The sequence below is a fragment of the Megascapheus bottae genome, chromosome 20 (assembly GCF_031878675.1).
Source record: "Megascapheus bottae isolate mThoBot1 chromosome 20, mThoBot2.hap1, whole genome shotgun sequence".
Classification (NCBI taxonomy): Eukaryota; Metazoa; Chordata; class Mammalia; order Rodentia; family Geomyidae; genus Megascapheus; species Megascapheus bottae.
This window is the reverse complement of record NC_143528.1, coordinates 36,879,361-36,906,102: the sequence shown is the minus strand read 5'-3', so window position 1 is coordinate 36,906,102 and position 26,742 is coordinate 36,879,361. Positions and strand designations below refer to the sequence as shown.

The following is a 26,742-nucleotide window of genomic DNA, read 5'->3' as shown; positions in this document are numbered from 1 at the left end:
TCAAGGGTAGGGCAGTAGCCTTGAGCTGAAGAGCTTAGGGACAGAGTCCAGGCAGAGTTCAAGCCCCATGACTCCCCTCCCCCCAAAAAAGAAAGAAACACTTGAGAATGGTGGTCAAGGCATAATGGAGTGAAATGGTGCATAGAAGTAGGATCAAACATCACCAGGGCATCCAAGAACACAGAGTTACATATTAGAGATTATAGCTTTCAGAAGAATATTTCTAACAGAGAGCCTCACCTCAATTCTAGTCGGTTTTAGCATAGCTGAGCAATCCTCTAAGACACTGAGTGGAATCAATAAAAGAACTTCCTAGGTCTGCAGATTAAACTGTATCTGCTCACCACCTAATAAAGCCATTCATGTACCACCAAAAAAAGTTTTAAGTAAAGACAAAGCCTATCAAATTAGATTCAATTGTTTCATGTAAAAGTCAGAAAATGTACACAATTTTTTTATTATTATCCTCTGACAACGTTAAGTGCTCAGTAGAAAAACTGATTTTGTTCAGCATCCTGTTGCTAAATTACATTGTATATACAAATATGCAGACAGCAGATATAATTTAATCTATAATATGTTGGGTTTTAAAGATAACCTTAAAATTAGAAGGAAGAGGAAGTGGAGCTGGGGGAGGAAAGTGCTAGAGTGCTAGCATTGAGCAAAACTCACTCAGAGACAGCACCCAGGTCCTGAGTTCAAACCCCACAACCACCATCACCACTAACAACAACAAAGGAAAGAAATTATGTAGAAAAATCTCAAGTTCATCTTCTATGAGCTGAATTCTTTCTAGAATATCAATATTTAAAAAATCAAACCGTCTATTTGGGTGGATTGTCAATCTTATTTTTGCCAGTCCTGGGCTTGAGCTCAGGGCCTGAGCCCTGTCCTTGGACTTTCTCAAGGCTAGAGCTCTACCACTTGAGCCTCAGCACCACTTCTGGCTTTTTTCTAGATGTGGTACCAAGGAATCGAACCCAGGTCTTCATGCATGCTAGGCAAGCACTTTAACCACTAGGTCAAACTCCCGGCCCCTCAATCTTATTTTTTAACTATATTTTTCCTCCAAACAAGTCCATAGCATATATAAGCCAACCTGTACCTTCCCTGTTTCTGGTGTTTCTCAGGGTAAATGACAATATCTACCCAAGACTTATAATGAAAAACCAATAGGTTGTACAAAGCATCTAAAGGCTGCTGGGAAATTCATGAGCAAATTTGCAACCCGACTCCTGCAGAGCTGTACATCCCATCTTGAACATTCATCTCTCTTAACTGCACTTGGTACCCACACCTGCGGCATCCACTATGAAGGACTAGAGGAAGTTACTTGGTGAGTTATGTCGAGTGAATGGGGCTGAAATCACTTTTCCTGAGTAGGACTAAGTATTGGGCTGGCCGTGCGTCACCTCCAGGGCAGAAGGGCTCAGACACCAAAGCCACTCACTTTGCTTCACAGGGGACGGGGGTGCCATTCACTAGGTGACAGTATCCATACTGTGACCCATCTTCATTCCTGTGATAACATGACTTCTCTGCCACCTTTGTTTCTTGCACCATGCACAGAGAGAAAGGAGACAGGATTAATAAGATATTGAAAAGAACATTGGAAATATAGTTTGGGTAACCCTTATCCAAACATCTCCAACACAGAACTGTCTTGAATTTTGGGGTGTTTTCCTTCGATTTGGGGATTTTTGCATATACATAATGAAATATCTTAGAGAAAGTACCAAAACTAGGCAATAAACTTATGCTTTCATATATGATTTGCACATATAACTTGAAGATATGTACATCTATTTATATATAATATTCTTGTAAGTCTGATTTTATTAATAAGAAAACACCATATATTTATATATCTTATATATAGCATAATATGTAAAGAAATAAATATAACTATATTTTCAGAGGTGAGGATGCCCCTTCAGGTGCCACCCCCCCTGCCACCTGTTGCTTTCTCTGGATGAGCACAGAGAGAAGGGTGTGTGCCCTACCTGGGCCCCAGAGCCCTCTGCACTGCTGCTCCAGGGTGGGGCATCTCCCCAGCAAGCAGTAGCCCCCACCATTGCTGCAGGGGAAGCCATTGACTCTGAACCTGTCCTCTGCACAGTGACTGGATTTGCCATCACACATTTCAGGCAGGTCACATTCATCCTTTGCTGCTCGACACACCACCCCAGCCTTTTTAAACTGCAGGGAGAGAGGGAGAGAGGGAGAGAGGGGGGGGGGGGAGGGAAGGAGGGAGGAAGGGAGGAGTCTGTTATCCTCCTCCTTTTTCCTACTATCACAGATCTCTTCCACTTTGGTCTGTTTGGGTATGGCATTTGGAGTCACGGATTTATTCTGTACTGTAAACAGTTTCTTGTCATATCATTTCTTGTGTGGGTAGTATAATAATAACTCAAGAAATGTAAACTAGAAAAGTCAGGAAAAAAATAAACCTAGCAGCGATGTGAATCATTTCTTCTTTCATTGAATGTATCTTGATGGAGAGTTTAAGAAAGATTTGCACCCCCAATGTTTGAAGTAAATCTTTTGCATAAAGGAAGCTGTTCTTACAAAGTACCTGAGCAGCACACTTCCAGACTTTCCCAGGCATCAAGTTTCCCATTTTAATTCCTTTTATTATGGGTTCAGACATTTCCTTTCTACTCCCTGCTCCCTAGGCAAAGATTTCCTATGTAGAAACAAATAACCAAATCCTCATTCCATGCACTGACTTAGTTGCATTGCATTGCTGCTCATATTTCCTCAGAGAACTCCTAGTGAAACAAGCTCTGCCTGTCCTGGAATGGGAAGGACCGGTGGTTGGCAGAGTCTCACTGCACACACTCCTTGCCTGGGTCCCACTTGCAGCTCCAACTCCCAAGTTTATGGTGGGAGTTTATGACCTCCTTCAAATTCAGCCCCCTTGTATCATTCAGACTGGCCTTCTTACCAGCGGCCACATGAACCACTCCTGCTCTCTTTGCTTTTCCTCATCTGGAAATTTTTTACTTTTTCAAACTTAAAATCTTTCAGTTTTTAAATGATTTTTAAAAAGATATCTTAAGTAGTTGCTCAAAGAGTTGCCCTTTAATAAAGCATCTTGATCAATGCGGTCCTTTTCAACAGTCTCCCCATCCCTCCCTTTACCCACTCCTTCCCTCACTCTTCTTCTTTGGTAGGATATACACCGACTGCATTCTTGACTGCACTCTCCCATTCCTTTTCTTTCCTAGGTAAGGTGAATGGCATGCTTCCCTGCTCAAGCCTCTTTGGATCTCTTCCATTGCAAATTTCTGCTCTGGTTTTCTACAACTGGTGGGACAGAGGAAGGAATCTGGATGTCCATTTGGCTGTTATGTTTGTGAGTCTGAGCTTGCTTATTTCCAGGCGCTTAACGGCAATTCTTGTTTTCATATTCATCTATTCAACTTTTTAAGATTTTGCATCCACAGGAGACTATACACTATTTATTTCAATTTCTGTGTCCAGCTCCTTTTATTTGTCATAATAATATTCCAGATGAGCCTGCGGTCTAACTCAAAGGGATATTTTCCACATTTTCCATGCTGAGCCTCTGTTTCCCCACAAGCAAGAGAGAGCCTTACTTTACACTGTCCTGAGAAGATGAAACAGGCTTTACATGGAAAGCCCTTTAGGAATGTTTAGCAAATGATGGCAGCACTTTACAGAGAGAAAACTGTTGTTTTGGCTATTTCCCTGAACATAACAACTAAGATGTTAATGTAGAAAAAATGACCACAATTACTAAAACAATACAAACTAACTTTACCTGGCATCTTTCACAGCATTCTCCAAAAACACACCGAAGGCCTGCTTTAATTTTACAGGTTTTAGCATCACAGCAAAGGTTTGTACATTCCTAAGAATCACCAGAAGCAAATGTAAACAATGGATTACTTCTTTTTCTCTTATTTCAGCAATTTATAACATAATTTATATGTCAGGCACATTGATTTGGTAGACTCTAAAAGTGATTTTTAGGAAAATACATAATTTAGAAACAACATCTAAAATGTTTCTGGAGCAACTGGTAGTCTATATTTGCCTGATTTGTACTGACATGTCGGCTTTGTTTCGGATTTTTTGGGTGCAGTCATGGGCCTTGAACTCAGGACCTGGGTGCTGTCCCTGAGCTTTTTCCCTCAAGGCTAGTACTCTCCTGCTTTGAGCTACAGCACCACTTCCAGTTTTCTGGTGGTTAAATGGAGATAAGAATCACAGGTTTTCCTGAACCATGATCCTCAGATCTCAGCTTCCTGTTTAGCTAGGATTACAGGTGTTAGCTACTGGCACCCAGTTCTTACATATGTTTTAAACTTAAATGTCTCTTTTTTCTTTTCAAATTTAACTTAGATGTATTTTCTCTAACCTCATATCAACAGCTGTGTTTGTCTCTCTGTTTATTTTCCTTAAGTAGTTGTGCAAAGGAGTTTATGAGTACAATGCATCTTGATCTTGGCCGTCACTCCCTTCTTCATTCTCCCCCATCTCTCCCAATAATTATTTTTAAAAACAAGAATTCCAAAACCCAAACAAGCTGTTCTTCTTAATAAAATATGAGGGAAACAAAAGAGAAAGTTGTTTTTTTAAAAAAATATATATAACTATGTGATAAAAAGTTATTAAATCCTCATAGGACATAATTAGTTATTAGTTATGTATCTAACTAAATTTACTCTCCATAATAAGTACTAAAAAGCTGAAGACACATTTTTCATCCGATTCTGACATTTAATTCTATTTAAAGCAATGTAATTCATCTTAGTCCCCTGATATGCTTCTGGGAAATTGGAAGTGTGCTTGCACAAGACTTGTGGGAGTTAATACCTTTGTGCTTTATTCAATTGCAAACATCACCTCGGAGTCGTCACACTTCCTGCATGTATGGTAGTATTTTGAAGGATTCATGCATTAGGGTTGGGGATGAGAGGATGAAGGCCTGGTTGAGAATCTTGGCTGCACCAAGAACAGGATGAGAACAGGGCAAGATTCTCACAGTAGCAACCTTGGAATCCCACAGAGGCACAGAACCTGCCAGATGTATGGCCAGGGCTGGAATTCTAGAAACAGATGCATGTAGATCCAGATTGGGGCTCTTCCAGCACCCAGTTCTGTGACTTTGAGCCAAGGAGCTATTTGTCCTCTGTCAGCACTGTCACAGTGCTGCACCTAAAGGAATGTCCATGGAGTCATTGGAGTATTTCCAACACACGTGAGGTTGGGATGATAAGTCTATTTTTAAAAGATAGAAAAATGGGGAGGACCTGGAGATAGACAGTCACAAGCTCTACTGAGAGATGGGCCTGAAAAATGCCTAGCCATGACAGAGCCAAAATGACAGCAAACACAATATGAAGCAATCCACCTTCTCCTCCATAGCTTAGCTTCTAAGCAGTTGCTAAATGAATGGATGGATTGGGAAAGGCTTGGCAGTACCTCTGGGGTCCCACAGTCACAATCCTCTCCCATTTCTACCAGCTGGTTTCCACACACGGGGACAGATAGGATATCTGTGGGTAATGGAGTGTTTAAAAGACAATTTGGTGCTTTATTTTCAAGGAACCTGTCATAGTTGGTGCGGCTGCAGGAACTGAAGTCTGTGGGCATGTGAAACCTGTGAAGACAAAGCAAGAGGAAATGCAATGCGATATGTCTACCATATGGAAGGCAATGTCTGAAATTACGTACAATTAGACCTACAACCTGTCCCAAAAAACTACATCTAGCCAGGCTCTGGTGGCTCGCCCTGCAATCCTGGCTACTCAGGAGGCTGGGAAGTAAGGACCATAGTTCAAAGTCAGTTCAGAGAGGAGAGTCCACGAGACTCTTATTTCCAATTAATCACTAAAATAGCCAAAGTGGAATCTTGGCTCAAGTGGTAGAGTACCAACCTTGAGCACAAAATTCAAGGAGAGCATCCAGGCACTGAGTTTAAGCCTCAGGACCAGCACACACACACAAGAAAAGACCAAATCAAATGCACCAAGCAAATGCTAAATTAGGACATCCTCATTTGCATGTCCCAATAACCTGCTTGGATTGGATACAAAGCACTCTTCTAGTTTAATGAGAAAATGTAGTCATATCTCAAAGTGGACCATCCAGACCATTTTTTAATAAAACAAAAACTGCTTCTGGCTTATTTAGTTAATCTTTTCAGTCTTAGACCACTTGACAAATCCTTAAGATAAAGTCACATGTATCTATATGTCTAAGAAAATTCATATGCCCTTAGGTAAAGAGCCAAATAACAATTTTTTCATCACATCAACAAGATAAAAACTTTTAATGCAATAATATCTGGGAAAAATGAGCCGGTCCACACATTACTAACAAAGCCTTTTCCTATTTTGTAAAAAGCATGGGAGCATAATCCTAGCTTGTGTGAGCTGTGGGGGTAAGACTAGGAAAGAGAAAATAAAAAAATATAAACGTAAAAGCAAGGACAGAACATGTAATGGCTTTCCACAAATTGAGAAATTCCTTCTTTAGTTATGTGATTTCCCCCCAATTTTCTTACTATCCATCATTCGACGTTCATGGGCAGGTAAGGATTTCCTGGCTCTAAAGCTTGGAAGGTGTAATGAAGAGAAAAGTGTCACCTGCCCCATCAGCTAAGGCACAGCCTGTTAAACTGGTTCCTCATGGATAAGAATCTGGTCAGTCGATGTGGGATAATTCCATGATTAGGTTTAGAAGTGTAAAGACCTATAGGGATGACAGACAGGATGAGCACCAGGGACCAGAGTCTCACCTAATCATCTTCTCCATCACACAGACCGCAGACAGACATTCACAGCTGAGGTCATCGTGGAACATGCCCAGGTTGTGGCCCATCTCGTGGGCCATGGTACTAGCAACTCTCAGGTGATTTCTACTGTGGTCCTGGAGAGAGAAAGAGAAGCACCATCGCTTGTTTGCACATGAAACAATAACTGAGAGGCACACACACCCTGTGCCTCTTACACACACACACACACACACACACACACACACACACACACACACACACAGCCCTATGGCTGTGAATGTAAATTACAACATATAACTGGTCAGTCTCTCTTCCCATGTCACAGTATGCTCCTCACAGAGAGCGAGCATGTATTTCCGTTCCATTCATCCCATGACGCCCACCACATAAGCTTCGTAAAGGCTAAGCCTCCTGTCCCAGCCTCACAGTCACTACACATACATTGGGTTCATTTTTACCCAGGGTGCAGAAAGCTAGAAAGAGCATGACTCTTCCCCTCACACAGACAGGCAGGAAAACAACCATAACCTCTCTTGAATCCACTTGAAATTTAGGATTATAGCTATCCAACGAAAGCAAGTTATAAAGTCTTTTGCAGACAAGTGACCTTGAAAGTTCACTTGTTTTAGGAGAAATATTTTTTTTTAAAAAAATCAAAGTTCTGCCAGGTTCAGATGGCTCATGTCTGTAATCCTAGCTACTCAGGAAGATGAGATCTGAAGATCACAGGTTGAAACCAACCCAGGCAGGAAAATCTGTGAGATTCTTATCACCAATTAACCACCAAAAAAACCAAAGGTAGATGCTCAAGTGGTAGAGCATAAATAAACAAATAAGAAAAGAAAAAAATAAAAGTTCCATTGGGCAAAAAACTATGATGCCATATTAGAAACTTGGATCTTTTCAAAGAAGGATGCTAGGGCTACAAGAAAATGATGACAAATGTAAGTCTAAATTTTTCTTACATTTAAGTGAAAGATTACTAAGGCCACACTAGTTTCAATGGATTATGAATTTGTAACAAATATAATAAAGATAAACTTATGATTAGCACAATACATGAGAGAGAAGCACTCAGGAGTTCTCTTGTGAGGCTTTTACCTCACACTGAAGCAGTGTAACATTATTTCAAGGTAAATTTACAAGAAAAGACATATGATAAACACTAAAAATAATAAATAAAAATAGTATGATAATATATATGATAAACAGTAAAAATAAAAGCCTTAAAATGTAAAAAATAAAGATAAAAGCATAAAGGACATTCTTCTATTAGATTACAAAAAGCAAAATCCAATTATGTATTGTCCACCATAAATCTTGTCTAAGTAAAAAGAAATACATAGGCTAATGTCCAATTAGGGAGGAGAAGCTACCAGGCATGCCCAAAGCCACAAAATGATGGAGTAGCTGTATGAACTAATATCACACAGGAACAGGGAGTACTCCAGGGCTGTCATACTTTAGGATAGTGATATAAGGAAAATCCTTGATTCTCTAAAAAAGCATATAAACTGTTCTTATGTCTATAACTAACAACCAAGCTTCAAAATCCATGTAAAAATTCACAAATGAAACAGACCAACCCACTGCAACACTCAACTACTTCAGTGCTCTTTTTTCAGGTCTAAAGGACATCTAAAGGACGTTAACACCACATGTTACCAGGAGAGAAATCTCTATTCAACCGTTATGGGGATGTGTTCTTCCCAGGTTGTATATGGAACATTGGCTGAGAAACAAACATCAAAAATTACCAGTATTGAAATTCAACAAAAATATGAATTACTCTATAAAAATAATAATGGAGGGAAAAACTGGGAGAGAGCAAGTGAAGGAGTGACAGGGTACAGAAAGAAATGTGCTCAGGACTTGGCTTGCATAACTGTAACTCCCCTGTACATCACCTCTACAGGAACAATAAAACATATTAAAAATACAAACAGAAATAAATAATGGAAATTCATGTAGTACTTTTACGAATAATGTAAGTCCAGTGAGAGCCTTAAAAATAAATAAGAAAAGATTCTGAACTGGACAAAATGTAAGCATAGATAGGAAAAAACCTTGGAGATAGAGTATTTGAAAAGAATGAATTACATGCAGTATAAAGAGTAAAGGAAATAATGGAGATAAAAATGGAAATGGATTGAATTAAAAATGAAAAGACCTAGGGTCAGGACAAAACAACTAAGGCTTGCTTATGGCAAGGTAAAGAACGGATGCTGGGTGCGATGGCGTACAACCACTTTGTGGGCAAAGACAGGAGGATTATAGATCAAGGCCAGCCCTAGCAGAGTGAGACCCTATCCTAAAGAGCAAGCGGACAGTGTGGCTCCTGTGAGCTAACCCAGCTCTGCAGGCAGCGGCAGTAGAAGACGCATGGTCTGAGCTCAGCTCTTGGGGAAAGTATACGACTGTATCTGGAAAAGAACTAAAACCAAAAGGGCTGGGGTTTGGCTCCAGGAGTAGTGTGTTTGCCTTGCAAATGCAAGGTTCTGAGTTCAAATTCTACTTCACTACCCATTCCCAATTAAAAAAATATAATCTGAACAGCACTTATTGCCTAGATATAGCTAAGTAATCAAGCTCTCTACCAACAAAAGGTCTCTTCTCACATAGTGTTAAACATTTTCCAAAGAATAATAGTAATTCTACACCAAAGCCCAGCGAGATCTGAGATCGGAGGATTGTGGTTCAAAGCCAGCCTGGGCACTAAAGACCATGAGACTCTTATCTCCAATTAATCTCTAGAAAACAGGAAGTGGGGCTATGGCTCCAGAGGTAGGGCTGTAGCCTTGAGGTGAAAAGCTCAGGGACAACACCCAGGACCAGAGTTATAGCCCCATGACCCACAAAACCAAAAATAGTAATTCTACATCAATATTCAAGAAAATCCAAGCATTGGGATTATTATTATTATTATAATTGTATACAATACCACAAGTAAGAACAGAAAACTATAGTCTAATATCCCTCATGATTACTGATGTATTTCAACGCAATCTATCCTGACTAGGTTGGGTTTCTCCTGGAGTCCAAGAAGAGGTGAGCATTTACAATTCAGTCAAGGTTATTTTGGTGGCCAGTAGAGGACATGACATTAACTCTCATGATCTCCACAGACCAGGGAGGGGAAGCATTTGGCAAAAGTACATTCTAGAACCAGCTATAGATCTTCAAACAGACCTGAATGATGCCAACCGAGTGAGAAGGAGAGCACATGGAAGAGAGGAAAGCGAGGCCCACTGTCGCTCCAGAAAAGTCTGTGGAGCTGGAGGACAGAAGTGAACAGATATCACCATTAGAAGTCGACAAGCAGACACCCTGCAGACAATTCATGCAGCTCTCTCAGTAGTCAGCAGAGGAATTTCCAGTGTGACGCTTCCTTGTTCAGCTTCTCCTTTGGTCCTTGAAACTACAGGAGACATTTTGTGTTCTTTCATACTGCTCGAAATGAAAGCACTTAAATCCATCACACTGACTGACTGGTATGTAATTCACGACCTTAAACTTTTCATAATGCCAGGGAGTGATCAGAAACTTTTAAGCCCTGTACTTAAACTTCTTCTCACCTGTTTTCCGGGATGCCTCTGGCACTGCCAACCCTTTGGGAACCTTCCATGCTACATACCATGTGGCCCACAGGAGAGGAAGAATGACACTTACGAAACCAACTGAGCCACGTCGTGACGCTTCCTGCTGAGGAGGTTTCTCCCCCTCCACCTCGAAAAGTTTTCCAGGGTAGAGCTTGCATTGGGGCTTATCTTGATCTTATCTTCATCCGTCCAGATTTCCATTCCAACTAAGACCACGTGGACATTGAGCTTTTTATACAGCTGTCCAAAGAGAAGGCATGGCAGGCACAGTGACTTAGTAGGGTGACACCCTCCTCTAATAGTTCCAGAGTACTTGATCCTAAAGACGCTTATAACAAACACAGTAAAAGTAACAATGCAGACCTAAAATTCTTTTGAAGTAATAGCTTACATTGATGACACAATAGGCCTACCGTCAAGATGCTAGCTTCACTCTTGGTGTCGCTCCATTTATATGTTGGAGAGGGGATCACATGTTTGTCCCTACAGCTTTAGACCACAAGCCTCCAACCTATATCTCCCGTGTAACAGGAATTAAAGACATGCTGACTTGATTGTGGGGATGGGGTATCACTAACTCTTTATCTAGACTAGCCTCTAACCACGGTCCCCTGGATCTCTGCCTCTCCAGGAGCTAGGGCTATGAACTCTTTTTATGGATTAATCATGCCAGACCTAATGTCACCTCTTAAGGATGTACAACTGCCCACGGAAGTTCAAGCATCTTTCTCCCCCGTGACGAATAAGGTGAAGACTTCCTCTAGACCCCCAGGTGCCCAGGGTCTCATCACCTCTACCTGTCACAGATCATCTCCCCATCCCTTGCCCTGGCTTCAAACATGCAGCTGTGATGGCCTTCGTGCCCCTTCTCAAACCTGCCGGTTTAATTCTGCGCTTAGGGCCTTCCCTGTACAGGGTCAAAGCCTTCTCTTCCCTCCTTTAGCTGTCTTCTCAGATTCATCTTATCAGAGAAAGCTGCTCAGCTGGGCCTGATAATCAATTCCCCCGCCTTAGACCTCTCTGGTCTTCCTTTTATTACAGCATCGATTGCCAGCCACAATACTATTTACCTCTGCATGTACATTTGTCTCCTGCCTAAGAGTGCTAGCTCCTCCAAGGAAGAAATACTTGAAAAACATGTTCCCCTTGTTTTGTTTTGTGTGTTTTCCCCTATAACATAGGACGGTACTTAGCACAGAGGAAGTGCTCGGTGGTGGATGCCTAGTGCCTGGGGTCAGTGTGATTTCCATGGTGGCCCTGGTGGTGATTCCCTGCTGGTTCTTCTACCCTTACAGGATCTGCAGAACTACTAACAAACTCTTTCATTTGAAACGAAGCATACATACATACTGGAACGAGTATATACTCAATAAATCAGGAACTTACAATGTATGATCTTAGTATTTTAGGTGACAGAATCACGTTGAAAGAACACCACCAAGAGCTATAGAGCTGAAACTAGCTTCAGAACCAGACAGATCTAAATTCAAGCCCTGTCTTGTGACTTACTCACTGTGCCCATAGGCAAGTTACTATGCTGATCTGACCTGGGTTATGGTGAGGATTATGTTAACAATTGACGGCATTTTCCCCCTTTGCAAAGTGGTTTTCTGTTGGGATTTTGTTTTCAGTGATTAGCACCCCAGTGCAATCGGCTTTTAAATCTTCATGGGCCTAAGGTCAGTGGGGGAAGTAGGCAAGAATGGTTTCTGTCTCAGGATGTTAAAATGTTAAGTAGGAAACCTCACGGCCGCCCCGCTGGAACCACAAGGAGCATGAGTCTTAGGATCTGACTTTCCTTCTGGGTCCATGGCATCCATACAAAGACCCAATGACATCTCCTAGCAAAATATGTAAGATAATTTTTAATAAAAAAAATATCATACCATGTCAATGTAGTTGGTCATCTCAAATACTCTCTTTCTTATTTCATCTATGTTTTTGTTGTACTTCTGAAACTAAGGAAAAGCAAACAAGAATAGGCATTAGGGGAAAGAACAAATGAATGAGCGAAGGAAGGAAAGGAAGAAAAAAAAGGAAGGCAAGCTAACTGATAGCACTTATAATGTCTGTAATTAAGACACACTTCTCACTGCTAACACCTCAAAGTTAGGATGAAATGGATTCTAATAGAATTAAATTCGATTTCTCTAGTTAAATCAAAATATTTTTTTTTGCCAGTCCTGGGCTTGGACTCAGGGCCTGAGCACTGTCCTTGGGTTCTTCTTCTCAAGTTTAGAGCTCTACCACTTGAGCCTCAGCACCATTTCTGGCTTTTTTCTATGTATGTGGTACCGAGGAATTGAACCTGGGTCTTCGTGCATGCTAGGCAAGCACTCTACCACTAGGCTAAACTCCCAGCCCATAAATCAAAATATTTTAAGAATCAAGACAATGGTTTTGCCCTTGAAGCTGTGGGTCTCTAAAGCTCTTAGGCACACATTTGAACTTCCAGCACTTGGGAGAACCAAGGCAGGGGGACTGAAAATGTTGAGGCTAATCCGGGCTAAAAAGTCCAACCCTATCTCAAACTACCAACAAAAACTCAGCATGGTGGTACATGCCTATAAACTCAACGGCTTGGAAGGCAGAGTGAAAGGATCACAAGGGAAGTCCGGGCAAAAATTAATGAAAATCTGTCTCAAAACCAAGACGTAAAACAAAAAGAATGGAGGGAAGTATGGCTTAGGTGCTTGTGCACTTCCCTAGCTCTGCACAAGACCAGGGGTGGAAAGAAGAGAAGGGAGGGGAGAGGAGAAGGGGTGAGAGAGGAAAGGAAAGATTCCAGTCTATGAAAATGTACTCTTATAAAGATGAACAGTGACTAGCTAAAAATATTTGCCTTCTGCCAAAGAGACATGGATCCTTTCTACTTACTGTTTTCTGAGGTGTATGCATTCTAATTTAAAAATGCAAGTCAGGTGTGGTGGCTCACGCCTGTAATCCTAGCTACTCGGGAGGCTGAGATCTGAGGATCAAGATTCAAAGCCAGCCCTGGCACAAAAGGACCTGAGACTCTTATTTCCAATTAACCTCTAGAAAATGGGAAGTGGGGCTTGGCCTCTAGGGTAGGATGGTAGCCTTGAAATGGAGAACTCAAGGACAGCACCCAGGCTGAGTTCAAGCTCCAGGACCCACAAAAAAAAAAAAAAAGTTTAAGTGCTTGACAGAATTAAATATGACAAAAGAAATTAACCAGAAACTATGTTCAGAGCTTTTAAGACATTTAAAAAAAGTACATTAATCACAAGAAGGGGTATCAATATGTGAGAAGTAATGTACCTACTACCTGGCGAATGTAACTGTAACCCCTCTATACATTAGCCTGACAATAAAAAATACATACAATTTTTAAAAATTAAATTAAATTTTAGGATCAACAATTCAATTTATGTAGACTATATTAGATACTGATTTCTGAAAAGGAGAAATACTATCAACTTACTTACAAATTTCAAAGTTCACAGGTTTAGAATATTTGTCATCACAGCTCATGATATTTTACAAATAGATCTAGACATTACTGTCTCACGTAGGAAATGTGTAAAAAGGAAGGTTTTAAAAGATACATATATCTGATATAATTACCTCACCATTATCCAGGACTACATAATATTCTATATATTTTTTCTGTTCTTGACTCTTTCCATCATTCATTTTCTGAAATACAAGACAACATTTTCCTTCTTTTACTTGATATATACAATTTCATAAGAGGTGTGGAATGATAACTGAGAATGAAGGCAGATGATATTTCTATTTTTACAGCTGGAATGATCACTCGAGAAGGCTCAGAACATTACAATGAGAGAAGACATTAAATAGTAATCTGGTACTAAACCCCTCAGAGAACCAAATAAATTCCTCCACAGTGAATTAGTAGGGGAACTGAAATAGATCTAAAAACAGTGGACTTTTCTTCATCATCTTGGCATGAAACAGAGAGCTCTGATTTCAAGGTCTTTCTAGCAGGGTTCCATTAATTTAGCCATTTTCTAAATTCCTGTTCTGGTTAATATCTATTCCTCTGTCACTGAGGGGGGACGGATTCAAAATAATCTGCATATGAGGAAAGGGAAGCTGCCTCAACTTGGAGGACTACAGGTTTGTGCCAACATTCACAGTACCATGCATCCACGACTGGTTTTTCTGGGTTCTTAGATACTGCTGTTAGAATTTAAACCCACAAAAAAGGAATCAAACCCCAAATGTTAGCAAAAGAAGGCTGCCAATGTGTGTAGATTCTGACAATGTTTGGAAGAGATGATGGGACTTGAAGTAGACATTGGACAAAGATATTTCAAATTCAACTTCTAGTTTTAGACATAAAAGAATATTCTTTTTTGTCTATTATCCACAGAAGAATAAATAAAATAATACTGCAGGATAGTCTATAGCAGATCCTACACTTTTGGCTAATGAAGAAAATAGGATTTTTCAAATAAAAAAATAATAATTTGTTGCATTTTATTATTGCTGGATGGAAGAGTAGACAGGACAGGTATTGTATTTCAGACTTCTTTTAACCCCTTATGCCTTGCTTATTAAATATTCCATCAATGCACAGAAACCTTTATGATCAATATCTCTACAATCTACCACTTGGCAACAGCTACTGTGGAAATGTTTAGTGATTTTCATTGCTGAGACTGGAACACAGGTCAGGATACATGTCAGAGGTGCACACTAAAAGTCAGAGTATACATACGACCAGTCTGGTGGCAGGCAAATCCACGCTGTGCTGTGTTCTGTGGGCCCACAAGGCATCATCCATGCCACAGCTGCCACTGGCCACATCTTCCTCAGGGTCCTCCCTGAAGAGTGCATGCTCTTGGTCATCCTGATTCCTGTGGCTTAGGGGCTCAATGAAGTACCGCTCGCCCCCTTGGCTGAAGTATCCCCTGAAGAACATGAGAGTTCAAGCTGCTTGGGGCTGTACAGACTTACAGGTGACTCAAAGAGACTTTTTGAAATTGCTAGTCAGTACCAAGACAGATTCATCTTATGATGACAAGATTTGATGAAACTTGTAGCTGAAGATGGTCTCAAACACTACTTGTACATATTTTCTGCTAGTGAGAAAAGCTCGTGCAACATCAGGTAGCCTACCATGTCAGTTCTGACACCAGTAGGGTTATTTCTCGACTCAGCACACTGTTCTGATTTCCCAGCTTTGTCTATCATTTGTATTCTACAAATGATAGAAACTTTGGGATCTTACAAGTGAAGTGTTAAAATCATAGGTCCTGTGACACCATGGAAAGAAGGGGGTCTGGCAGATTAATTATATGTTCTTTCTCCAGTGGTTTATATAAAAGATCGTGGTAGTGCTTTATGAGGTAAGGAAAATGGCATGGAAGGCAAGAAGCACTCAAGTTATTTTGATTCTAGATTGGGCAATTTATCAGTTGTTTATGCTATTGTTTGATGTAGCAAACATGGGAAAAATACCAAATGTGTGAGAAAATCCTTAGCTAAGCTCAAGACACACTGAAATTGAGATGCCTTGTGATATTAAACTGGCAATAGAAAAAAAGAAAATTAGATCATCATTTCTGGGCATCCAAAAGTTATATTACTGTGGACACTCACACAGAGATGAAAATAAATAGATGCCATGGTTGTGAATAAGATATGGAGGAGGGGGGAGAGGGAGAAAGGGAGAGAGGGGAGGGAGAAAGAGAGAGAGAGAGAGAGAGAGAGAGAGAGAGAGACAGAGAGAGAGAGAGAGAGAGAGAGAGAGAGAGAGAGAGAGAGAGAGAGAGAGAGAGAGAGGGAGGGAGATTCATAATGGGGAGAAGAGGTGAAGAGGAACTTACCTAAATGCATTTGACTCTAAAATCAAATCTAGATAACAGGGAAACAAGTCTACTCTGAAAGCAATCCCAAGGTATAACTTACATACTTCTATAAAAAGAAAAAAGTTTAAATATCCTTTACGATTCGTAGTATAGTACAAGTAATTACATTTGGGAGTCTTGAGATTCCTTATACCCGCAGGCCTGTCATCACAGATGCATTCAAGACACCCACGAAGTCTTACCTGAGACCCCCGCAGGTACTGATGCTGGCATCGGAAGCTTTCTCATTAATGATATGGCCTTGGTAGTAGCAGTCATCCTAAGAAAAGAACCTTTATAGAGGTTCATGGTTTTTATAACCCCCTGGTGGATTCCAGCTGGAAACCTTCCAACTGAGTTTCTGCTGGATAACAGTCAATGTAGATAAGTGGAAAATAATCAATTCTAAAAGTTATTTTTGTCTGTCAAAATGTTTAATTTCAATTATCCCCCCAAATGAATATAAAGTATTAATAGAACAAGGAGTTGGATATTACTTAGAAAAAAGAGGTCAGTTACATAAACGTAAAACTTGAGTCTTCTAAACACTAACTTTTCCTTTTCCTTTTTATGGTTGATTAATCATTAAAACTTGTTTCCTACCTAAAACCAATGGAATGTTTCCTAACTGCCAGGTGATTCCAATTGCACAGCTATATTTGAATGTAGCTAAATAGTTCTACTGAGTTCAAAAGAATCTGTGCATCTTCTGGTTCCATGGGGTACAGAACAGTGTTCTCAGTGCATTTCCGTGTCGTGCTCCGTGAGGAAACTAGCTACTATGGGACAGAGATGGTGTGAGTGGACATGTTTATCGTTGTCACCGTCGAGGAAGTCTGAAGGCTTCCAACAGAAAACAAAAAGAACCTGAGAAGAAGGCCCTGCTGCACCCTGTCATGTGTTCAGTATGAGGAAAGAGGCGGGCTCTTGACAAGATCGAGAGTGGGATTTTCCTCAAGGAAAACATAGACATCTATGGCTGCTGTTGAGGGTAGAGTCAACCTGGAGAGAGCCTGTAATCCAGACAAGCAGATCTAAATTGTCGGAGGCCGCCAGATGTGTCTCCAGACTATGAAATCACTCTCTAGAAAACTACTGGAACTCAAAAAAACCCACTCCTTTCTTCTGCCATCTTCCTCTCAGGATGGAAAAGCCTACTGGAGTTGTTTTGTTCTAGGGAAAAAATGTAAACTAGTTGGAAGATCAATCAAGCAATTAAGTTTTAAGTAGTTCTACTTAAAAGCAGCACCAAGGCCATAAATGAAGTTTCACCCCTATTTGCCTGGCCGGGATGCTATACTGAGGTCCCTCCATTACCAAGGACTTCTATACCATGATTTGTGGGCTTGTGGTGACCTCCTCTCCAATGGAATTATAGTATGTCTCTGTGTAGCTTGGTGCAAACAGATTCCTGGGGGAAGAAAAGAGGCAGTTTGGTTACTGGTGTGAACTGTGAAGTCCAGTGAATGAGGCACAAATATGTTTCCACTTTTCACCTCCTCCTCCCAACCCCTGAAGACAAGTCTAGGCAAGAAAGGGCTGCTTTGTGTGTACGTGGGGCAGTGTAGAACAACCCCTCCCCCCACACCTCCCCCACACCTCCCCACACACCTCCCCACACACATCTGCTTGTAGGAGGAGAGTTATGAGATACAGAACGAGTGAGATCTGGGTTAGATCCATGACAGTTGAGTTGGAAACACAACACGACAATGCACTCAGACGGACCACATGGAAAGAAGGAAGGAACCAAGTCCATCATAATGCATGAGAAGAGTGGATGGGTTAGTGGACAGTGTCGCAAGGAAGATGACTAATATTGGAGAGGAGAAAGACCAAGTTCTGGAATACAAATGGTTTTCTAATATCATCGTGCCATGTTCGAGTCATCAATTATAATAGCAAAGAGGAACACTGACACATCACAGCACAGTGGATTGCAATTTCTCCATCTTCTCATAGAGGAAGTAAAACCTAAGTCTGCTTCCATGGTACTCATTGTGTTTCATTTCTTAAAGTGTCAAAACACTAGCAAGCTGTTTGACCCAGTGTGTTTTCACTGCTTTAGTAGAAACAAATATCCACGGAACCCCTTAGGTTAATTAGGGGAATAAACTGGCTAGGGCCCAAAGTAGTCTCTGATTCTGTTTCCATAGTTTGCACAGCCTAGCTTGCTGCTGCTGACGATGGAATCGGGGGTGGAAGAACTTACTTGTTTTTCTTCAACTGAAGCATTGTAACTTTTCCATGAACTTTCATCTCATAGGTTACTTCGGTTTCAGGTGAACCCTGCAAACAAAAAAAATGCATTGTGAATTCAAAAGTGTTCATAATGGTTTGTTGGGTGGTTTGTTCCTGTTTATGTCTTTGCAGACAGTCCTGGCTTTTTGGTAGTAGTAGATTATACACTACCGAATTGTCTGCCCCAGCCCCTTCTACCGATCAAACAAGGCTGGCAACTGGTAGACAAACTATCTTCCATCTTCATGTGCATTTCTTAAAAGATAAGCATCAGTCTGGTGTGGGTAGCTCGTGCCTATAATCTGAGCTACTTAAAAGGCTGAGTTCTGAGGACTGATGTGTGAAGCCAATGTGAGGCAGACAAACCCAAGAGACTCATATCCAATTAACCACTCAAAATCCAGAAGTGTAGCTGTAGCTCAAGTGGAAGAATCCTAACCTTGAGTTAAAAAGCTAAAGTTCAGCATCCAGAGCCTTAGTTCAAGCCCAGGATCGGGGGAGAAAAAAGATAAAATTGATGTACTTTGGAAAGATTTAGTCGAATCAATAAGTATTTTTGGAACAAATTTTTATGTCCCAGAACACAGGGATTTGGAGAAGTAGAGAACTATCATAGATGCAGAAATTACCTTTGTAATAGACTGAGATAATTTCAAACCAGAAGAGGAAATCAAATGCCTCATTGGTGTTCAAGTAACATCAAATGTGCCATTAACATTTGCATTCTGACTCACGCAAACAAAACAGAAGGTTCTTAAAGGATGAATGGTGGTTACTACCTGAACTTTCAGTGTCTTCTTGAATTTACACAGAAAGAAAATTACAAAGCTAATGTGTGAACACAAACTAACCATTAAATTCAGATGCTTCCTTCCTTCTGTGTGGATCAGGAAAACATAGGGTCCTTGTCTGTTTAACCAGCCTGTTTAACTGGACATGTGTTACCTTAAAATTAAGCATCCACACATTCTATCAATCATATCCATTGACTCATTAGTTCCAAAACGAATACACATAATCTATAGATCAGTAACTGTTGATGGTGGTTGCTGTTTGCTTTGCTTTGCTTTGCTTGCTTTTGTTTTGTTTTGTAGATAAGGTTCTACTATGTAGTCCGGGGTAGCCTCAAACCCATAATTCTCTTCTGCAGCCCTCCACTGTGCTGGGATTACAGAGGTATACCACCTCCCTAAACATGGATCCCTTTTTGGCTTTCCTCTTACTACTAATGGAAATTTGTTGAGTGAATGTTGACAGAGAACACATTTTTTTCTCAAGGAATAAGTATGAATACATACTTTGCTGCTGCCTGCTTGGAAAAGATAAATTTCAGGATAGAATGCTAGTGCACATTCACTAGTGATGTTTTTTTGTCCATCACAGGTGCTGTCCCTGAGCTCTTCAGCTCAAGGCCTCCTCCCTACCCTTTGAGCCACAGCCACACTTCCTGCTTTCTAATGGTTAATTGGAGATAAGAGTCTCAGGGTCTTTAGTGCCCGGGCTGGCTTTGAACCTCCATCCTCAGATCTCAGCCTCCTGAGTAGGTAGGATTATAGGCGTGAGCCACTGTGCCTGGCTTCACTTGTGATATTTTATTTCCCCCATTGTAATTATAATTATATCTGTGTGGGTAGATGATTGACAGATAGGCAAGTGAATAGATTATAAATTGCAGCTTTTAGTGAGTAAACAGCTTATATTATCATAAAATATTAAAGGTCACACTGTTACCTGAACCTGTTTATTTGACTATTCAGAACCCACTTTTAAAATTAAGCCAAGAGATCTTTCCGTTATAAAGGAAAATGAGAAGTCAAAAATAAACATAAGTATGACTATTAACACTAACTCTAAAGCAAGACGATTGAATATTCCAATTTATAACATCTATCCAATGTATGCATTGAGATGTGCATATGTAAACATGTGTGCATGTATATAGATAGATAGATATACACATATATGAACATTAGATGAAGATTGAGTAATCGGGAGGCATACCTGGTGCTTGGGCTCTGACAGCTCTCTTTTGTGTAGTGGATGAAGTCTCACAGGATAAACCACTTCATACTTCTTTGCCCTGGGGAGTTCTTTCACAGCACTCACTGAAACAGAAGGGTGTGGGAGGAAGACTTAGCTGCAGCACAGAGCCGGGCTGCAGGCCCACTGCTGGTCTCCCTGCCATCCCCTTGAACGATGCTCTCCAGGGACCTTCTGAGACTCACGCCCACCAGGCCTGGCTGGTGGTCTTCAGCTACTTTCTCATTACAAGTTGAAGTGCTTCTGTCTTTAGAGCCAAGATTTCTTTTGAATGTTCCCATTTCTTTTTGCCATCTTGAGTTTCCTGCAATGGCTTTCTAAGCAGCTATATCGCAGCAGTAGACAAAAAAAAGGGCAAAAGCCAAAGTCCTCCTCCACGAAGTAAATCACTTCTCAGATAATTGAGCAGAGAGCCCTGAATACATGAAACAGCCAGTGAGCCCCGTTTCTGATTCAGATAAGTTTGTCTTGGATCTGCCAATAGCCATCTTTGAAACTATGGTACAGAAAGAAAAGAATCCAATACTATGTTTATCGAATGAGCTGGTGTGGACAATACAGATAGACCCTTCATTCCTTAGTGCACAAAAATAGAGGGGAAATTAAAATTAGAGAAGCAGAGAATCTGCCAGAATTAGTGACCCGAGATGATCCTTTTGTCCACACACTCCCCACCCTCCCCCCAGCATGAGCTAGTTGTGTAAGGGGATTAATTTGAACAAATCATGTATGTGCACAGTGCTACCTGGCTCTAATCACTCTTTTGTCATTCTCACCACTCCCTTTCCCAAACCTGTCTAGGCAAGATTCCTTTTTCCCTTTTCAGACATGGTGAATTTTGACTCTCTTCCATCCATCTGCTCCCCTCCTCCAGTATCTATGCCCCAGACAAGGCATGTGAACACCATATTTTATTCAGATTGATCACATGTTTATATGTGCCTATACATACATGCATATACATATGACTTTGTATATGATTATGCATATTTTTATATTTGGAAGGGCAATATGTGTCTTTTTGCCCAGCTTATTTCATTGAATATATTGGGGAGTAAGTTTTTTTTGAGCCTCTAATCACATTGGAAGCAAATTGCAAAGTCACTGCCTCCTCCTATTTGGGTCTTAAGTTCTTATCTCCTGAGACTGGGCCTGGGATTGGAGAAGCTTGCTTTTCTTCCTTGTGTTAAATGTGCACTCTGATTTGGAGGCTGTCATCAAAATTCTCAAACCTTTCTTCTATGTTAGTATAAATCCGTGTCACCCAATTAACCTTGTAACAAGCACGACTGAGGGGTTCACTAAGTCTGGTTTGTCCGCCAATCCGAAGTGAGAAGTTCCCATCTACCCCAAAGATGTCTCAGAGGACAAAATAATTTTTTTTAAATATTCTTCAAGAACCAAAGTAGAAACCTCAAATATCCCAAGCAATGTCAAGTTTTGGTACCTTTAGTAATTTATTTAATCTGGAAGGTTAGTAAACATCAATAAGCTTGGCTTAGAACTTAGAACTCTGAGTAAACAATGAAATATTACCATGGGTGTTGCCATTTCTTTAGGTGGTTTAAGACTTATTCTCCAATACACTTAAAGGCTGGATATTGACAGTGGAATGCCATAATGCAGAGATTGGTTTTGAGGTTTGTTTTTTTAATTATTTAAAAAGAGTGGATAAATTAAATGGGTGCTAAAACTTAAACATTTATAATTTTATGGAAATGAATCCTCCTATAATGTCTTTGTGGAGGGAAATATAAACTGCATAAGCAAGTTCTAACCATTCTGTGACAAAACTCAAGCCTTAAATCACTGTGGCACTTCAAGGAAAATATACAAATGTTTTCAGTTATTCTGTTCTTCTGCTATTGAGACTATCACTGGATGTCTGTTTCTGTTTAATTAATGTATGGTAAAGAAACAGAATAGCATTCATTGTAATTTTTTCAGAAAAAAACATACAGAACTCAAAGAGGAACTCTGTTCTCTTTCTTTCCATTTGTTTCAATTTTTGTGATTCCTTCAGCACAATAAGATGCCAAGAGGTAAGAAAATCATGCTTGCCAGAAATTAGCTGATGGTCTTGGGCACAATTCCCTGCCATCTCCTTTAGCTTAATTCCACAAAATAAGCATGCCATAAGGTTCCAATATGCTCCTTGGTGTATTATGGTGTCTAATCAACCCAACTAGTCCCACTGATGTTGAATTGTGAAGCCATGTTTCACCAAGGGTTGCAACCTCAGCGATTAGCTTTAGAAAGTCATAGTAGCAATTTTCATCCATACTGCATATAATTATAATAGGAAACATTAGAACATAAACTTGTTTTTACTCATATATAACTTCATAAATAAGTAATAACTTCCTACCTGACTCTTTCTCATCTATCTATCTATCTATCTATCTATCTATCTATCTATCTATCTATCTCTCCACCTCACACTTATCACCATCCTTCGGGATCATCCTTGAATCCAATATTTCACTAAATTAGAAATGATCAACTGAATCTTAAATATAGATCTGAAATATTCACTATACAATTTATTTCCAACTCATTGTCCCATGGTGGGTACTTCAACATGGATATTAAAACAAAGCAAAATATAAACAAATCCCAAGATCTCTTTGAAAATCCTCCAACAATCTCTGTCTCACTACGAAATAATGTGGATTTCCAGCTCATTCTAAATCCTTCCAACATAGTAAGTTCTCTACTGCAAACAGATAGAATTTCACTTAAAGGCTTATTTTCCTGAAAGCTAGAAGGCCCCACAGATAAAAAGATTTCAACTGATTTCCACAGCACACATAGGTATACAATAGACGTACATATTACGTGCCTCATTCATCCCCAAGTTTGATGGAGTCAGGGCAGCCCTCTCCCAGATGAATAATATCAAATTAATTATTTTGAAGTTGGTAGAACAAACACAGGTAACTGCCATCCAGGGATTACACAAAACCAAGGTGTAACACAATATGTTTCCACTAATTTATTTTAATACTCCCTTTCTCTCTCACACAGAACTTGTATGTTGGATTAGTTTTCACCAACAAAACAGGATCAAGAAAATAAAGATTATTATTTTGATTTGAGTTAGATATTATTAACAACAATACTACTGTTAGTGTTACAAAACACCAAACTCATTAATATGATGAACAAAATAGATCCAAGTCTGGATTGGGATTTTATTTATGTGTTGGGATCGATTTTGCAGACTGGAACATTTGTTGTAATATTGATGCTTTATTTGTGTTCAAATCGGTTTTAGGTAGTTTGAAGAAGTACATTTTCAAACGCAAACATGTAATACCAAGCCCTAAATTAGGGATTCTGAAATGAGACTGACTTCAATTCTGAGATTCTCTGTATTACCTCAAACTATCTTATACATTTTAACTTGATACAGAAAAAAAATGTATAAGTTTTGAGGGAAATGACATATCCTAAGTAAGTCTATTGTTTTTTGCTATGGTGGTTAAACTGAATAGATAGATTAAGGTCTTTAATTATATTATAAGGAAAAGAAAAATACTGCTAGTTTCAAATAAAATAATTTCAAAAGGAGCAGTACCCTTGGATAGACTTACAAAATTCCATAATAATTATCTTCTTCTTCCATATACAAATTGCTTCCTTGTCATGTATTTTTAAATATTTGCTTTTTTCCCTTTCATTATCTATGATGAAATCCTGTAAGGCATGTTCTGAGGGAACTGTGAAGCTCATAAAGAGTATCTTTCCTGACTTCACATCTTATCCTTTTATTTCAGGTAGCAAGAACTGGGCACATGGCTGAAAAACAAGAGCCATAGGAATAATAATGGAGAATTTCCGGTGCATTGCTGTGAATGCACTCCATCTCATTTAGAATACCAGCGGGGTGGTAAAAGAAGGGGGGGTTACACCTGCCTGCCAAACATGCAAGATAAGAGCATGCAGCTACCCATTCCACTTCCCACTTCCCACAGGTGTCCCACCTCCATTTGTGAAGGGTGATGCCACACTTAGAGGCGTGATTCTGCAGCATCTTTGGGTGCCATGTTGTGAACACATGGCTGGAGGAAGGGGAACAAGCGGGGAGCCCAATTTCACTGAAAAGGTTGTAGTATGTGGGGGGGCCCCATATCCCAAGACTCTGAGATTCAACCTGACATATATATATCTTCCCTGGCAAAACCAGAGCTCAAAATGTTCTTATCTTTCCACTGAGAATTGGTGACAAACCCTTCACCCCAAGATTTGTGAATGATACCTTTTCTGGAGACGTATTTTCCAAACTTGGGCTCAAAAAGTAGGAATTTTAATCTTAAATGTCTAGTTCAGTTCTATGTTTGAGGATATTACAGAAAATGTTTACAAGTCTGAAAAATCAGAAAGCCATTTATAGTGACAAAGCACAAAGTGTATACACTGAAAAGTAGACTTTCTCTCCCGAGTCTATGCTTTTGATGACTAATTCCTCTCATTCCCAGGTGAAAGCCAACATTCTAGGACCCAAGAAAAGTTTTAACAGGTAAGGAATCCAGGAAACACAGCTTTATGCACTAGAGATCAAAATCAATGGTCCAAATGTGTTATTATATCTCCTTTATCCAAAAGCAAGCTGAAAATGAATCAGAAATGATGATACATGTTAAAAAAGAAATGTATTACTAGGATGCCATGCCTCTCTGGAGAGGGATATATCCCCTGATCAGTAGTTTATTTCCAATACATGTATTTATTACCACCCATACATAATGAAAGGATTACGTATGCAAAAACATGTATTCCAGATAAAACAGGTTTCCAAACTGGCCCCCATAATAACAAATATTTCCCAAAGCCTTCATCCTGTCATAGTTACCAAGAACTGGTGCATCGGCAACAACTAAACATGACAAGATAATGTTTGATCATCAAAACTCAGAGGTCCTGGGGCTGGGAGTTTGGCCTAGTGGTAGAGTGCTTGCCTAGCATGCACTGAGACCCCGATTCAATTCCTGCTGGACGTGGTGCTGTGGCTCAAGTGATAGAGCTCTGGCCTTGAGAAAAGTCCAAGGACAATGCTCAGGCCTTGAGTTCAAGCATATCATGCCAAATGTCATCTTCCCCTTTGTAAATATCCTGAGATCAGACATGTCAATGTCAGTTCAAGACCTCTGCTTTACCCTAAGACTTCCCAAGGGTTTCAGCCTCCCCCCCCAAAAAAAAAACCCAACAGGCTATAAAATAAACCAGATAGGTTAGTAAAATTAGAGCGAGGAGAAATAAAAATGAGTCAAAACATCTTACACAACAGAACTCCTAGGAGCAGATAAATGAAAAGCCTGCAAACCTGCAAACTGTCATAGAACCTGAAGAAGAGTTCTGTCCTACCTGGAGAAAGGAGGAAAGACAGTAGCAGAAGACTCCCTGGCCACATGCTGGGCAAGCAGCAGCCCAGCTCTGCTCTCTGCTCACACCTGTGCAGCAGGCTCTGCCCTTGCCTTGTCTGAAGGGAGGCAGAGAGAACTCTAGGCTCATTGCGCTCCTCTGGGCAAGTGCTCAGTGCAGGTGTTGCACAACCCATGCTGAGGTTCTGCACCAATGGCTTGGCTGGGGGAAGTCCTGGCACCTCTTGGCTGCCTCTGCAGGCTCCTGCATTCCATACTATTTCCTTCTCCACATTCGCCACACAATAGGTACATATTTCCATAGCTCACTAAGTCACAAGAAGGACCTACTCTGAGATATCCTGATCAATGTATAAATGTGCCTGCATAATAAATATATAATATTTAGTATTAATAAATATGAAATATTATATTATTTATATTTAAATTTATGTACATAAATGTAAATATGTTTTATATATTATATAAAATAATGCAACTACATTTATATAAACACATATGAATATATTCTATACATTAGTATATGAGTATATATAGATATTATATAATATATAAGAATATGTGTATGTAATATATACAGTATGTATATGTATACATTTAGGTTATTGCTCATGGATTATATATTTAGATATCTATATATTTCATATATAATTGTAGCCTGGTTGACAAACAAAATTCTTGAGAATGTGAGTCTTCTTTCATGCATGTAGCATGTTTTATAGAATGGTTTCTAATTCCAGTGATATCTGTAAAGTTCCAAACTGTGTCCTTTATTTAGCTCCCAAGCGATCTTTTATGAGTTCTCATTGCTTCTTATTTAAAAATATGTTCCTTTTTCATTTTTAAGGACAGAATTCTAAGAATTCAAT

General features: G+C 39.9%; 1 protein-coding gene across 1 annotated transcript in view; it reads right to left on the bottom strand.

Annotated features, from left to right (window-relative positions):
• Nucleotides 1-26,175, bottom strand: part of Adam28 (ADAM metallopeptidase domain 28) — a 34,698-nt gene extending 8,523 nt beyond the window's left edge. The window contains exons 1-15 of the mRNA XM_090353729.1: nucleotides 25,857-26,175; nucleotides 20,451-20,554; nucleotides 18,421-18,497; nucleotides 17,541-17,619; nucleotides 16,412-16,488; nucleotides 15,077-15,269; nucleotides 13,957-14,028; nucleotides 12,255-12,326; nucleotides 10,439-10,608; nucleotides 9,959-10,043; nucleotides 6,773-6,903; nucleotides 5,455-5,632; nucleotides 3,788-3,877; nucleotides 2,004-2,199; nucleotides 1,451-1,553 (exon numbers count right to left, since the gene is read on the bottom strand). Of these exons, the coding sequence (XP_090209855.1) occupies nucleotides 1,451-1,553; nucleotides 2,004-2,199; nucleotides 3,788-3,877; nucleotides 5,455-5,632; nucleotides 6,773-6,903; nucleotides 9,959-10,043; nucleotides 10,439-10,608; nucleotides 12,255-12,326; nucleotides 13,957-14,028; nucleotides 15,077-15,269; nucleotides 16,412-16,488; nucleotides 17,541-17,619; nucleotides 18,421-18,497; nucleotides 20,451-20,554; nucleotides 25,857-26,175 (1,946 nt within the window). The remainder of the gene's footprint in view (nucleotides 1-1,450; nucleotides 1,554-2,003; nucleotides 2,200-3,787; nucleotides 3,878-5,454; nucleotides 5,633-6,772; nucleotides 6,904-9,958; nucleotides 10,044-10,438; nucleotides 10,609-12,254; nucleotides 12,327-13,956; nucleotides 14,029-15,076; nucleotides 15,270-16,411; nucleotides 16,489-17,540; nucleotides 17,620-18,420; nucleotides 18,498-20,450; nucleotides 20,555-25,856) is intronic.
• Between the last annotated feature and the right edge of the window lie 567 nt (nucleotides 26,176-26,742).